The following is a 13,457-nucleotide window of genomic DNA, read 5'->3' on the forward strand; positions in this document are numbered from 1 at the left end:
AAACTTAAACATCATTCAATTTTACACGAAAAAGGTACTCTTGGTAAAACTCGATACTGTGTACCGTTTTCGGAATATTTTGATTTGAAAATTATGAAGTAATAATTGATGCTGGTATAAAATAGTTAGTAATTAAACAAAACAAAACAATACAAAAAGAAAATTAAATTAATGACTAAAACATAAAATAAAATTCAGTTACAGTAAGTATTGTTCTGAAGCTATTTTCTTGTGGCATTTTAAATTAATTACTATTTAAATGGGAATAAGCCACAATTAAAGGTTAAAATACGTTTATTGACGTTTCAATTTCCACTTCGGAAATCGTTCTCAAAATACAAACATTAGTAAATTAAACAAATTTTGTTTTTTGTTACTTAGTGAAGAATTCTTCTAATAATTTAATTTTATCAGACTCATCTATATTGACAATTCAGACATACATTATACATTTTAAAGTACACGACTTTAAAATGATATTGCCAATATTGTTGAGTTGCGTTCCTGGGACGACTTTACTTATAAGATAGTTAATTCGATTACATGATATTCTCAAGTTAAAGTTGATTTCATGTAATCGAATGAACTATCTTATAAGTAAAGTCGTCCCAGGAACGCAACTCAACAATATTGGCAATATCATTTTAAAGTCGTCTACTTTAAAATGTATAATGTATGTCTGAATTGTCAATATAGATGAGTCAGATAAAATTAAATTATTAGAAGAATTTTTCACTAACTAACAAAAAACAAAATTTGTTTAATTTACTAATGTTTGTATTTTGAGAACGATTTCCGAAGTGGAAATTGAAACGTCAATAAACGTATTTTAACCTTTAATTGTGGCTTATTCCCATTTAAATAGTAATTAGTTACAGTAAGTGTTCAAAATGCCCCCCGTTTTCGCGAATACCTAAGTCTATTCTTTTTTCTAAAGATCCCATTAACCTTCTAAACGGTAGGGGATCAGCTATGCTGTCATTAAATTAACGTTGAATTCTTTCTTCCAATTCTTGGCGTGAATTTACCTCTGTAGCATAGACTTTTTCCTTAATATACGACCAAACTGCGTAGTCAAAGGGTTAAAATCGCATGACCGAGGAGGCCAATGAATCGGAGCTTCTGCACCTCTACCAATCCATCGATTCGAAAAATGATTACTCAACCAATTACGACACCTTCTATCAAAGTGTGGTGGAGCTCCATCGTGCATAAAAAATAAAGATCTTCGCTCGTTTAGCGTTAAATCTTCTAATATCTCGAATAAGGAATTGTTTAAAAAATCAAGATACATATCACCATTTAAATTTCCAGGTAGAATATGATAACCTATTAATTTGTTACCTAAAGTTGCTACCCAAACATTAACTTTAATTGAGTGTTGGTAATGTGATACCCTTTTGACTCGTGGATTCTCATCACACCAGTAGTGTGCATTATGGGAGTTAAACATACCTTGTCGCGTAAAGGTGGCCTCGTCCGTAAAAAGAATGCATTTTAAAAAATTTGGATTGTGGGCTGTCCTTTGTTGCAATGTTTCACAAAAATCCACTCTAACCGGTAGATCATCTGGCAAGAGCTCTTGGACTTATCTATAATGATAAGGATGTAATTGCTGTCTTTCAGTATCCGCCAAGTACTTGAAGAAGAAGTATTTGTTTGTCTTGCTATATTCCGTACGCTAACTTTTGGATCTTGATCAAGTAAATTTAAAATATTATTTTCTTTATTAATTGTTCTTGTTATTCTTGGTCTACCAGAATTTATTTTATTTGGTCTCACATTTCCAGTTTCTCGACAACGTCGTTCAACGGCTCTAAATGGTTTTTTACTTGGTAAGTTTCTTCTAGGAAACTTTTCTGCATGACGTGTCACGGCTGCACTAGAACATCCTAAACATTCGCCTAAGGTTAATAACATGTCAGTGTATTCAACATTTGAGTACATTTTGATTTGATTTTACAAATAACAAGGTTTCAAAACTCTAATTATTGTTGATTTATCGTCATAACAATCAATAAATGTCAGATTTCCATGGCACACTTGGCGAAAATAGAGGTATATCTATTAGAACTTTATCATTACTACCAGCATCAATTATTACTTCATAATTTTCAAATCAAAATATTCAGAAAACGGTATACAGTATCGAGTTTTACCGAGAGTACCTTTTTCGTGTAAAATTGAATGATGTTTAAGTTTACTTGAAATTTTGATTAATAATTATACTCTTAAAAAAGTTATATTGACTAATACTTAGTACGATCCGTGTAACTAGCGCCCTCTATGAGAATCAGATATAAAACCAAATTCATGGGATGTATCAGCTTCCAAAACATATTCGTATAAAATTTCATTACAATGTTGCCAGTAGTTTCGGCAAAATCGTAAAAAATGTGTAAATTTTTTTTTCTTCAACGCCTTATATCTTGAAAACCGATGGCGTTACAAAAATTTTTTACTAAGCAAATCCCAATTATCTTTCAGTTTAGTTATTTATTTATTAGAGACGGGGTTACCTTTTTTTGAAACACCCTGTATAACCAATACTTATCTTGTTTCTAAATAAAAAGATTAGTTAAGGTGGTTGAATACAATTTATATCGAAATGTCAAACTGGGACTTATTTATGCTTTCATTTTTTGTTCGATTATAACATCTTACGTTTCTGGTACCATAACATTCAATTTTATGCAATATTTTTATTATTTTTGCAGACTTCTTCGCTAATATTCGAGTACCGCCGCAAAATCAAGCAGTTACGAGTCCACAGTGCCAGAGAGTACTTCCCTATAATGTACGACTATCCTTTTCCGTTTCGTACCTTCAGAAACAATTATTTCGCGTACTTGCCGGCCAAAGAGGAAGATATTTACGTGGGCAACTTCCGAAGAACCGACTGGACTTCGCCGAAACAACGAGACGCAAGTTGCTTCAGATTTGATAATAAAAAATAAGAGTTGACGATAATAAAATAGTTGTTTTTTATTATCCGTATATTATTTATATTATATACTTTATTATAAGCCTTATTTAATGTTAGACGAGACTGAAAATATTCTAGAATGAACTAGATGGCGCTTTTGAGAATCGTTTTACTCAATTTTGTACGAGAGTCATTATTATAATAATAGATAGATGGCGCTACTAGAAAATCATTTTACATCATATTACTCTTATTTTAAGGAGGTATATTCACACCGCAGTTAAAAAAAGTGGCATTCGACTAACGTTTAAAAATTCTTTGAGTAGATGGCAGCACGTACATCGTCGATCAGTACCGTTCGCTTTCAATCGGCAGTATTCTTCATGTTGCCAGAGTGGACCAATCACAGCGAAGATCACTGACCGGCCAATTACAACAAGGTTTATTATCTCCGATTGTATTAGTCCTCCGACGGAAGATCGCTGTGCACATGCAACCATGAAATGCATAAAAGCAGCGTACCTTCCGTACCAGGGACATCCTCGCGAAAAATCGGATCCAGAGGATGTACAGACAAACCCACAGACTGATCGACCATCTGATCAGGGTCTAGCCGGGTGGTTGCTGAAGACAACCAAGCAGGAAAGTAGGTACGATGCCACAAATAAGTACCTACAGAAGAAGAAGCCAAAGAGTCCATGACAGAAAAATTCAAGATCCGAGAGGAAGAAAACCAACATCAGGCGGTGCAACAGCGGGACATCAAGAAGAGTGAAGGCTAAGATATCTTAAGTTAGATTTAAGTGTCAAATGTATATATTATTAGGGCAATAAATATTTTTATTTTATCGGAGCTTATGCTAGTTCTTAATCTTGACCAAGCAAGACCTATTTTAGCTGAGTAGCCTGTTTTACGAACCTGCGTTTTAGTTCTCACCTATACTAACAATCATCGCACCGCGAGACTTCGTCACGAAGAAACATGTTGTTCCAAACCTCTTATAATTGCTGTATACTTGTATTGTCAAGAAACTGAGACGTTATACAATCATGATTGAAAGTCAAACGAGGCCAAAATGTTTACTGGGAGGGGCCGCTTTGCTAAACAAAACCACGTGAATCGTATTTCCATGGTTACTACAAAACTAGTTTTCAATGTTTTGCAGATATCAGCAAACGCGCATCTGTCGCCATTTAATATATCATGTCTGCCTTCTACTAAATGACACGTGAACTTATTGTTACGGTCTTCTTGTTCCTATGCCGTCCCCATTAACGAAGTTTGGCGACCACATTTCTAAAAGTTTCTGTCTTTTACAACGTGGAATATTCGTCTACAGTCATGTTCGTCCAGTCTCGAATATTTCGCAGCCACGACTTCCTCTTTCTACCTATTCCCTTTTTGCCATCGACTCTACCCAGCCTGATGACTTGCAGAAGACTATATTTATCATTCCTCAGTATGTGTCCAAGGTATGCAGTCTTGCGCACTTTTATTGTTCTCAACAATTTTTGATGACCCTGTCAGTCCATGGAATTCTCAACATTCTCCGGTATATCCAACGTTCAAAGACTTCAAGCTTCTTTACTATTTGCGCTTTTATCGTCCATGTTTCTACCCCGTTCAATAGTTGGAACCAAACGTAACATTCAACAAACCTCAGTCTCAGCGCAGTATTCAGATTTTTGTCACAGAACAATTGCTTGAATTTTAAAAACGCTGCCCTTGTCATTTCTATTCGTACACTGATCTCTTGGTCTGGATCTAATTCTGTGTTGATGTAAGCTCTCAGATATTTATAGTTTGTCACTCTCTCTATTTGCTGTCCACCAAGGGTTAGTTGTTCATTATTTATTGGACTCCTTGATACTATCATAAATTTGGTCTCATCTGTGTTGATGTCAAGTCCCATTTGAATGCATTCACTATTTATTGCATCTAGTAAAGTTTGTAGTTCTTCTATACTCTCAGCCATAATTACCGTGTCATCTGCAAATCTCATGGTGTTTACGATTTCTCCACCAATTCTTATTCCCTCTTTTCTTTTCCATAAGGCTTTTCTGAATATGACCTGTGAGTACACGTTGAAAAGCGTCAGAGACAAGACGCATCCTTGCCTGACCCCTCTCGCAATCGGTATATTATTTGTTTCTATATCGTTCACCTTTACTACTGCTTTCTGGTTCCAGTATATAGCCTTAATAAACTCAATCTCTTTCTTGTCTAAATTGATGTTTTTTAATTCATCTATTAACTTCATATGCTGCACTCGGTCTTCGTAAAGTATATGAAGCATACATATGCACTCTTGTTATATTCCCGACATTTCTGCAAGAGTACCGTCAACGCAAATAATGCCTCTCTTGTACCCATGCCTCCTCTGAAGCCAAACTGTGTTTGATCTATCTGCTCCTCACATTTCTTATAAATTCGGTTTTGAACAATTTTTAAGAGAATCTGTAAAGGGTGGCACATTAGGCTTATCAATCTATAGCCATTACATGATTTGAGATTGTTGTTTTTTGGTAGAGGTAAGAATATCGATTTAAGCCATTCCTCCGGGATGTTGCCCTCTACATATATGTGGTTGAGAATTCGGTTGAGTCTCTTTATATTACCGTCATCTAAGGCTTTTAACAGTTCAACTGGAATTTGATCAGAACCCGGTGCTTTTCCTTGTTTTGCATTCTGTTACGATAATATCAACAAAATCTCCAGTTTGCAGCTTTTAATTGTATTTTATCTTTAGGTACAGTTAATTTAAAAATTACGATAGTATGGATAATGAACGTTTGCTTAAAATTAAGCTTTTTGGATAGTTAATCATTTAACGTAGTTATTTTGTACCTAAGCTCTATAATTTTTTCACAATACCAATGTTTAAGCAGGTTACCAAATAAGTTATGACATGGATTCATTTAAGTACAGTTATGAAAAAATTACTGCTTTCTTTGGAAATTTTAACTAGATATCATTAATAGAAGGTTTACAGTTCACGTACATAATCATAAGCTGAAGATTTGGTTTGAAATAGTGACGATAACTGTACCTAAAATGTATATAAATTTTAATATTGTGTCACACCACCTTAAGTTTTCTTATTTATTTGGCAATCTGGTTGATATGCAACTAACCATACACTTTATATTTAATTAATTAAATTAAAAAATTCATTACTATCTAGATTAAAAACCGAGCATTTTCTGGTCAAAATTCAAACAATAGACGTTCCATTTATCGTTGAGTTTGTGCAATCTACTAGTTAATCATCATATTAAATTACATTTTGAGCTTTCTGTCAGGTCTTACGTTTCACGAAGAGTTCTTCAGCGACTCTATCACGAAGAGTTAATAAAAAGTAAACTGTTTTCTTTTTAAAAGTCAATTAAAAAGAATGTTTTCAAGGTTGTCGAAAGTTATCTCATTTTGGTAGTGGTGGGGCAATTTGCGCGTTGATAAAGCAATAATCTTGATGTTTCTAGCTCAAATATGACAAGTGACACGAAACAAGTTCAAATAAATATGCCCAATGGCGTTATATCGCTTTTCTTTTCGCATGTCAAGAGTTCTATATCATTTGTAAAGTCAACTGGACACATGACGTCCTTCTAAATGACACCCCAAGGACATAGTACCCATAATCATCGGTAGGCTTTCAAAACTAAAATAACTAACTCGATCGCAGACTTTACTCACTTTAATGAAAACAATAAGTGTTCAGTGTAAAAAATATAAATAAATTGCTTCTAATACAAGAAAATACTGAATTTCTTATTATATTTTTTGGTATTCGACTATGACGAACAACTATCCCTACGGTTGATGGCCTTTGACTGTTCGTCATCCTTGCTTCTGTCACGTTCCGTACTGTGCCACAATCCATAAGCGAAGTAGATAATTATACCTAAAAGAAAACACAAATTAACTATTAGTGTCATGATATTTATATAGACTATTCCAGCGTTATTAACGCGCATCTTACCGTATAAGAAATAAATAAACACCCATTTTTGGCAAGTGAAAAAGATGAATGTATTTTGAATCGTTTAAGTTCTCAGTTCCATCACTACTACCCTGTCACTGGTACTATATACTTAACTTTAACAATATAAAAGCCACATTTTACCAGACAATATCCAGTAATAAATACTAGGGATAGTGATCATAGTGAAGTAAGCTGAACACTGACGCCTCGGAATATGAACAAGTGTGATAATGACTCTGGAAAGGGATGAAGGGGCGATAGGTCTATGCGGTACTGTTTTAGATTTAATAGGTTTATAATTCAAAGTAAACTAAAGAATAGGCTCAAAAAATGTCTAAGTAAACTTATATTTCATAATACTTTTCAAAAATCTCAGAAAATCAAGCATGTGTCAAATCCATGACAACTTGAGTTGACTGGCCTGAAGTTAGCCATGTCATGGATATGTCACGCAGCCCCTTGCTACGCCGTTATACAGGTAAAAGCCTACAATAAAAATAAAGTGGAATTTCTGTAATTCAATATTTTGTAATGTAAGGTTCACTTTTGGCTATTATTGTTATGTCTGTTCATAACAGTTTTGCAACATAATAATAATATGTGTATTAGTATAAAGAGTAAATAACATTTCACAATGAATTATTAGCTTTTTTGGATTTGTTCTTTCTCTATTTTTCCTTACATAGATATTTCTAGTACACAGTAAGTAATCACATCTTTATGGACTTGCTTCATTGTCAGTTATTCATTTTGTTGCATATGGACTTTCTTCCTTGGAATAATGTCACCCTTTTGAAAGCAGTTATGTCAATCCTCTACATATAATGTTAATTAAAGCAGTCCCTAACTTATTTGAACCTTTTGTTCAATGGTAATTAAACATAAATGCAGGGTTATTTGTAAATCTATACTTGAAAGTGTTTTGACGTGACAACGTCTTAAATTAGGTTGTGGCTCGGAGTCATTCATGAAAAAGTGTAACGCCCGCTCACGTCTGTTACAGTGAGTCACCGAACGAGAGAGAGGCCCGCCGGACCGGCGAATGCCTTGCGTCTCTCTCCCACTCAAACATGATCGGTCCGCTGCGCGCGCAGCACTAGAGAATTAGGCGCGTTGAATCGGTGCGTGCTTGTGTCTCTGTCTTTCTCGAGCGTTCTTGGCGTTCAAGACACATTACAGCAGAAACACTTCCTTTCATTTCATATTTCTCCTATCATCGTCCTATCCTCAACAAAATCACTCAAATAGAAATTAGTTAAGTTTAAGTTTACATGTACAATGTTTTAGTAAACAAAATATATTTCTATAGTTAAAATTTGTGCAATTCTTATTTTCATTCAATTCCTTGTTCCTATTGTGCAATTTAATAATATTCATATCAATAAATATTCTACCGAGAAAAAGACGTTGTCACGTAAAATCTTCGCCCGTAAAACCGACTTTACAGGCAACCGATTTTTTTGGTAGGCTCTTTTCGTCCGATAGTTCAATGTATCATATTACCTTTTCATATTTCTTTTTGTTCATCTTCCTTCTTTGAATTATGTCTAATTTTTCTAAGCAATAATGTGAATTTCCTACATATCAGGTTATTGAACCCATTCTTCATTTAAATTTAACCTTTTGTTCAATGTGTATTTATTTATATGTATATTTGAAAGTTTTTTTGGAAACCTCTGTTCGAGCTCAAATGTAGCCTTTTTGTTTCTTTACTTACATGTGGATTTTCCTTCTTCAAATAGTGTCAAGCAAAGCAAAGATGCGAATCCCATATATATTAGGTTATTTAACCATTCTACAACTAATTTTAACCTTTTGTTCAGTGTTCATTAACATAAATGAAGGGTGAGAAAATCAATAGTGATTTTTATAAACCTATTTTCGTCCAATAGTTCAAATATTCCGTCTTTATTCCTTTTCTTAAATATGAATCTTCTTTCTTCGTTTACTGGAAATTTTTTGGAAGCATCCTCTACATAGCAGGTTATTTCAAATTTTTGTTCAATCTTGAACAATTTTGTTCGTTGACCATGAATGCAGGATTGGCAAGTGAATACTTAAAAGTGCTATTTGAAACCTTTTTGTTTAGAGTAGTTCAAATGTACCATATTATTCTTTTTGAGCAGTATTTTTATTGATGACCCAAGTGTCTACAATATAGATTTTTCTACAGACTTTATCGATGAAAAGTGGCAAAACTCCTTAGCACTTATAAATAATAAGAGCCAGATCTTCTTGAGCAGATTACATGAGAAAATTATGAATTGAATGTCTGATTTGCAAAAGAAAAGGTGGTGTTTTACAAGAACAGCGAATTCACCAACTTGGTGGTTTGATAATGTGGAAATTAGGGGATTTGGAATGGGAATTGTGATGTCTTCATTATTCGCTCCCCTGATATTATCTATTCGAATTTCTTCAGAATTCTTTTAGAAATCTAATATTAGCAATCATGAAAATACAAAAAGGAAAAAAAATGACTTCATATCGAATGGAACAACAACGATACGACGCATAAAGGCCCATATTATAGTTAGATAAACTGTATTAGACAAAAGAATAGTGATATTGTGCAATAAATCGATAATTATAATAAAAAACTAGGTAAAATGAAAACTTTCTAACTTTCCCTTATAGATGTCATAAGATAAAAACAATTAAACAGTGACTTACTCGTTTGGTGAAAATATTTTCTTACCTATAGCCATCCAATATCCATACTTGATCCACGTATCCTTCTGAATATTGGTCATTAGATATATATTCGTAAAAATGCTTATTCCAGGAACCCATGGTATAAAAGGAACCTGCAAAAAAAACATTTACTATACAGAATCTAATTTGCTATATCGAATCCAATATAAAGATAATACGGTAATAACGACTGAAAACATAATATAATAATAGTAAAATACTCAACGAATAAATATATAGTATGCAGCGGAAGACAGGACAAAGAAGTACTCTTTTTAGTCTACCAATCTTTCGCAAATCTTTATTTGCATCACCAGGGTGCTACAATAAACAAAACTAAATTTCAAATTTCTGGTGGAGTTAAGTTAAACTCTTCGTCAATATCCATCTTTTGATTTTTCAAATACACAGAATTTTAAACAATAAAGTAAATAGTGACATACAATGACAGATAGTAGTAACAGCGGCTACTTCATTTTAATTTTTTTAGTTGGAATATAAATAGGTATGTTTGGTTGCCTACAGCACAGGTCACAATCACAGAGCGTTTAATTAATGTATGCAAGCAATGTATGTTGTGTTGCCTATAATGAAATCGTTCATTAATAGGGGGTCATTAATCAAGTATTTTGAGGGTGTTAAAATCGATCATAAATGGTCATTCGACGGAAAACGTCATTTTATGATATTTTATAACTACATGGATCAAATGAACTAAAACTGTAGAGGTGAAGTCGTATAAAAGATTTTGAATTTAAAATTAAAAAAAAGGGGTTCACTGATCGAAATAAAAAATATTCTATCTCCCAAGTTGGACCAACAAATACACTTTCACAAAATTTTATTGCAGTCGGTTTAGCGGTTTTTGAATATTAGCTTGGACAAAAACCGTGATACGAGATTTTTTATATATAAAGATATATTCTTCTTTTTTGCCCTGTCGGGAAGTGGTAAGTGATCTGCAGGGGTTTCTTCTCGGAATGTGAATTTCGGTGTTTTCGAGTTTTTATAAATAGTTTCTATGTTGGAAGTAAAAATAAGACTCCTCTATTTTTGAGTCTCCCTAGTGCTTTTATTTATATAGATTTATCTTATTATTCTCGTTTTCCAGTGTGGGATAACTTGTGACAGCTCTGATTTGTTTAAAGGCGTTGAGGTCTATTTTGGGTCCCGTATGAATAGAATTTGGAGGTGGAGATTTTTCGGTTGATTTGTCCTTTATCTTTTTGAAAGTTCCGCAGAATGTATTGTAAATTCCAGAAATTTCAAATGGGAATAAGTGATTTGAATTTCTTATTAATCGGATTTTTTGTATTCAGTAAGATCTTTTGGCTATGACCTTGTCGCCGAAAAGAAAAAATTGCCACGCGGGCTAAATTTGGCTAATACACTGGATTTTCGGTTAATTCCTATCTCAATTAGTGTAATTATTATAAGAGAATTTTTTGCAAGACAAACAAGGGCATTTCTTTTTCAAATCCGTATTGGAAGGGTCAAAAAGGCGTAAAGTACATGCCAGTTATTACTGTACACTACATTGAGTAAAAATGCGAGTTATAACCTTTTCATCCCAAAAATAGTTGCCATCACTTTTGCAATCGTCTTATCGATCTTCGGTGGACATTTGCCGTATTTTTCCAGAGCTTTGACGATTCCTTTGTCTCTGTCAATCAGGTATCGAAGAAAAGATCCTTCGGATTAATGGCATGTCCAAATGTTTTTATATGAAGCTACGCACATGATTAGTTCAAATGTTTACAGGCTTCGCTATCTCACTAATGTTGGTTCTACAATCTGCCATGAGCATATCATGGATTTTGTTGACATCTAGAATCGTGTCGATTTCGAGGGCATTTTCACGTTCCTTATCAAAAACATTCTTATGACCACGAATAACTACAACTTTCTAACTGTAACTATTGCTAGCAATACGCAGAATCGCCATAACAAGCATTCTGTTCGAGTTGGCGAGTTGGATGTCTGCTTTGCTTCTTTCCTTGCATATGAGGGTACGTGTTACGAGAAACGTTACATTTTCATAAAATTTTGATACATATAATGCACCAAAACAGAACAATTCGAATATTTTGATTTCTACATTAATATCACCCCACCCTCGTATGTACAATTTAGTACATCAATTTCTCTAATATACTTACCGAAAATCCATTGTCGATAGTTGTGGAAGGCTGGAAAGACACCAATACCAGCAAAAAAGCCAGAACGATCAGCAAAATCACAGCCGTAACAATAATCCACGTTTTTCCAGCGTATAGAGAGTCTTCAAAAGTGGTCATTATACCCGAGAGAATGAACGAAAAAGCAACTAAAAAAATACCAATATCTGTTATAAAACGTGTTTTCCGAGAGGCGCTAAATAAGTGTTATGAAATATAAGTAAAAAATTTATAAAACGGTCTGAGCATATTCAAAACTAGATGTTTTTTGGACGTTTCCCAATCGGTGTTGTCAGGTTTCCAAATTGAAATATTAGCGCAGTAGTGTAATACATTTTATACTTACAGAAAACTATGATTTCCCAAGAAACGACAGTAGCAGATAATTTTGTAGGTTCTTTGGTATGTCTGTTAAATATTTGTGCGAAAAATGTCTGTAATGTAATTTCTTCTTTCTCGATTGAGTCGCCCTGTTTTGAATGTCTAAAATATATGAAAATCAAATATTTACCACTTTGTTACGTACTAGTACAAGCACAATGTAAATGTTACATTTTTACTAGTGTCATTTTGAAGTTGATCATACCTGAGAATCAGAATGCACGCAGCTACCATAGAATAAGCTAATAGTGTTCCTATCGACATCATTTCTGTTAATTTGTTCAGGTCAAATAAGCACGCTAAGGTACCTAAATAAAAATAAAACTGATGTACAACATTTCATTTGCTTTTGCTAATTTTTTTTAAATTAATTTAACACGTTCACTACCGACGATCACTAGCGATTGATGTTCTAGACAATATTTTTATAGCAATTTGTTTAAAACAAATAATAGCCATTCTCCTAGACCCACGAACATTAGCACAAATTAGTAACGATACACAGCCCTTTCTTTCTCATCCCTTCCTCTCTCTGTCTACACCATCTCGCTCTTTATCTATCTCTACCCCCTATTGCATGCATAACCTTTCTATGGATGTCTTTCTCCACGCTCTCTCGGTCTCTCTCTCTCTCTCTCTCTCTCTCTCTTATTACTTTTATAGAGAGAAAAAATAGACATTAATAAACTAAAAGATCCCGACATTGCAAATGTATACAGACAGCAAATAGAAGATCAAATAAGGACAGAAAACTTACACGAAGAAAAAAAGAAGAGTATAGACGTCTTAGAAGAGAGGAAAAACGGATCCATCGACGTAAGAAGAGGGAATACGAACAGAACACTCTCAATGAGATACAAAGTTTATTCGATACAAATGAAACGAGAAAATACTACAAATCCTTAAATAATAACCGTCGAGAATTTAAACCACGATTAAAATTTTGTAAAGACACTAACGGTGAAATGACGGTAAAGACACTACATGATAAAAACTCAGTTCTTAATAGATGGGCACAACAATTCAGCGAACATCTAAATATAAACGATATTGAAAGAGATTACAACATGACAATCAACATAATCTACATCAGCTACACAGTGAAGACCCAACAAGAGAAGAAGTGTAAATGCCATCCCAAGACAATAATGCCCCAGAAATCGATGAAATCTGTTCGGAAATGTATAAAAAAAGGTGGTCATCAACTTTTTGCAGCAATCCATAAACTAATAGTACTTATAAGGCAGAATGAGTTGGTACCAGAAGAGTGGCTAAAGGGAATAATATGTCCGT

At 33.8% G+C, this 13,457-nt stretch overlaps 2 protein-coding genes across 4 annotated transcripts in view; one reads left to right on the top strand and one right to left on the bottom strand.

The window, feature by feature from the left end:
- LOC140441008 (uncharacterized) overlaps positions 1 to 2,994 on the top strand; it is a 46,895-nt gene extending 43,901 nt beyond the window's left edge. Inside the window, exon 17 of the mRNA XM_072531395.1 lies at positions 2,718 to 2,994. Coding sequence (XP_072387496.1) covers positions 2,718 to 2,957 — 240 coding nt within the window. The 3' untranslated portion in view covers positions 2,958 to 2,994. The remainder of the gene's footprint in view (positions 1 to 2,717) is intronic.
- Positions 2,995 to 6,609: 3,615 nt separating this feature from the next.
- LOC140441010 (cationic amino acid transporter 2-like) overlaps positions 6,610 to 13,457 on the bottom strand; it is a 40,887-nt gene continuing 34,039 nt past the window's right edge. For all 3 annotated transcript variants that reach the window (XM_072531397.1, XM_072531396.1, XM_072531398.1), the window contains exons 10-14: positions 12,370 to 12,472; positions 12,130 to 12,266; positions 11,766 to 11,932; positions 9,611 to 9,719; positions 6,610 to 6,831 (exon numbers count right to left, since the gene is read on the bottom strand). In XM_072531397.1, the coding sequence (XP_072387498.1) occupies positions 6,722 to 6,831; positions 9,611 to 9,719; positions 11,766 to 11,932; positions 12,130 to 12,266; positions 12,370 to 12,472 (626 nt within the window). In that variant the 3' untranslated portion in view covers positions 6,610 to 6,721. The remainder of the gene's footprint in view (positions 6,832 to 9,610; positions 9,720 to 11,765; positions 11,933 to 12,129; positions 12,267 to 12,369; positions 12,473 to 13,457) is intronic.

This window comes from Diabrotica undecimpunctata, chromosome 5 (assembly GCF_040954645.1).
Source record: "Diabrotica undecimpunctata isolate CICGRU chromosome 5, icDiaUnde3, whole genome shotgun sequence".
NCBI classification, from domain to species: Eukaryota; Metazoa; Arthropoda; class Insecta; order Coleoptera; family Chrysomelidae; genus Diabrotica; species Diabrotica undecimpunctata.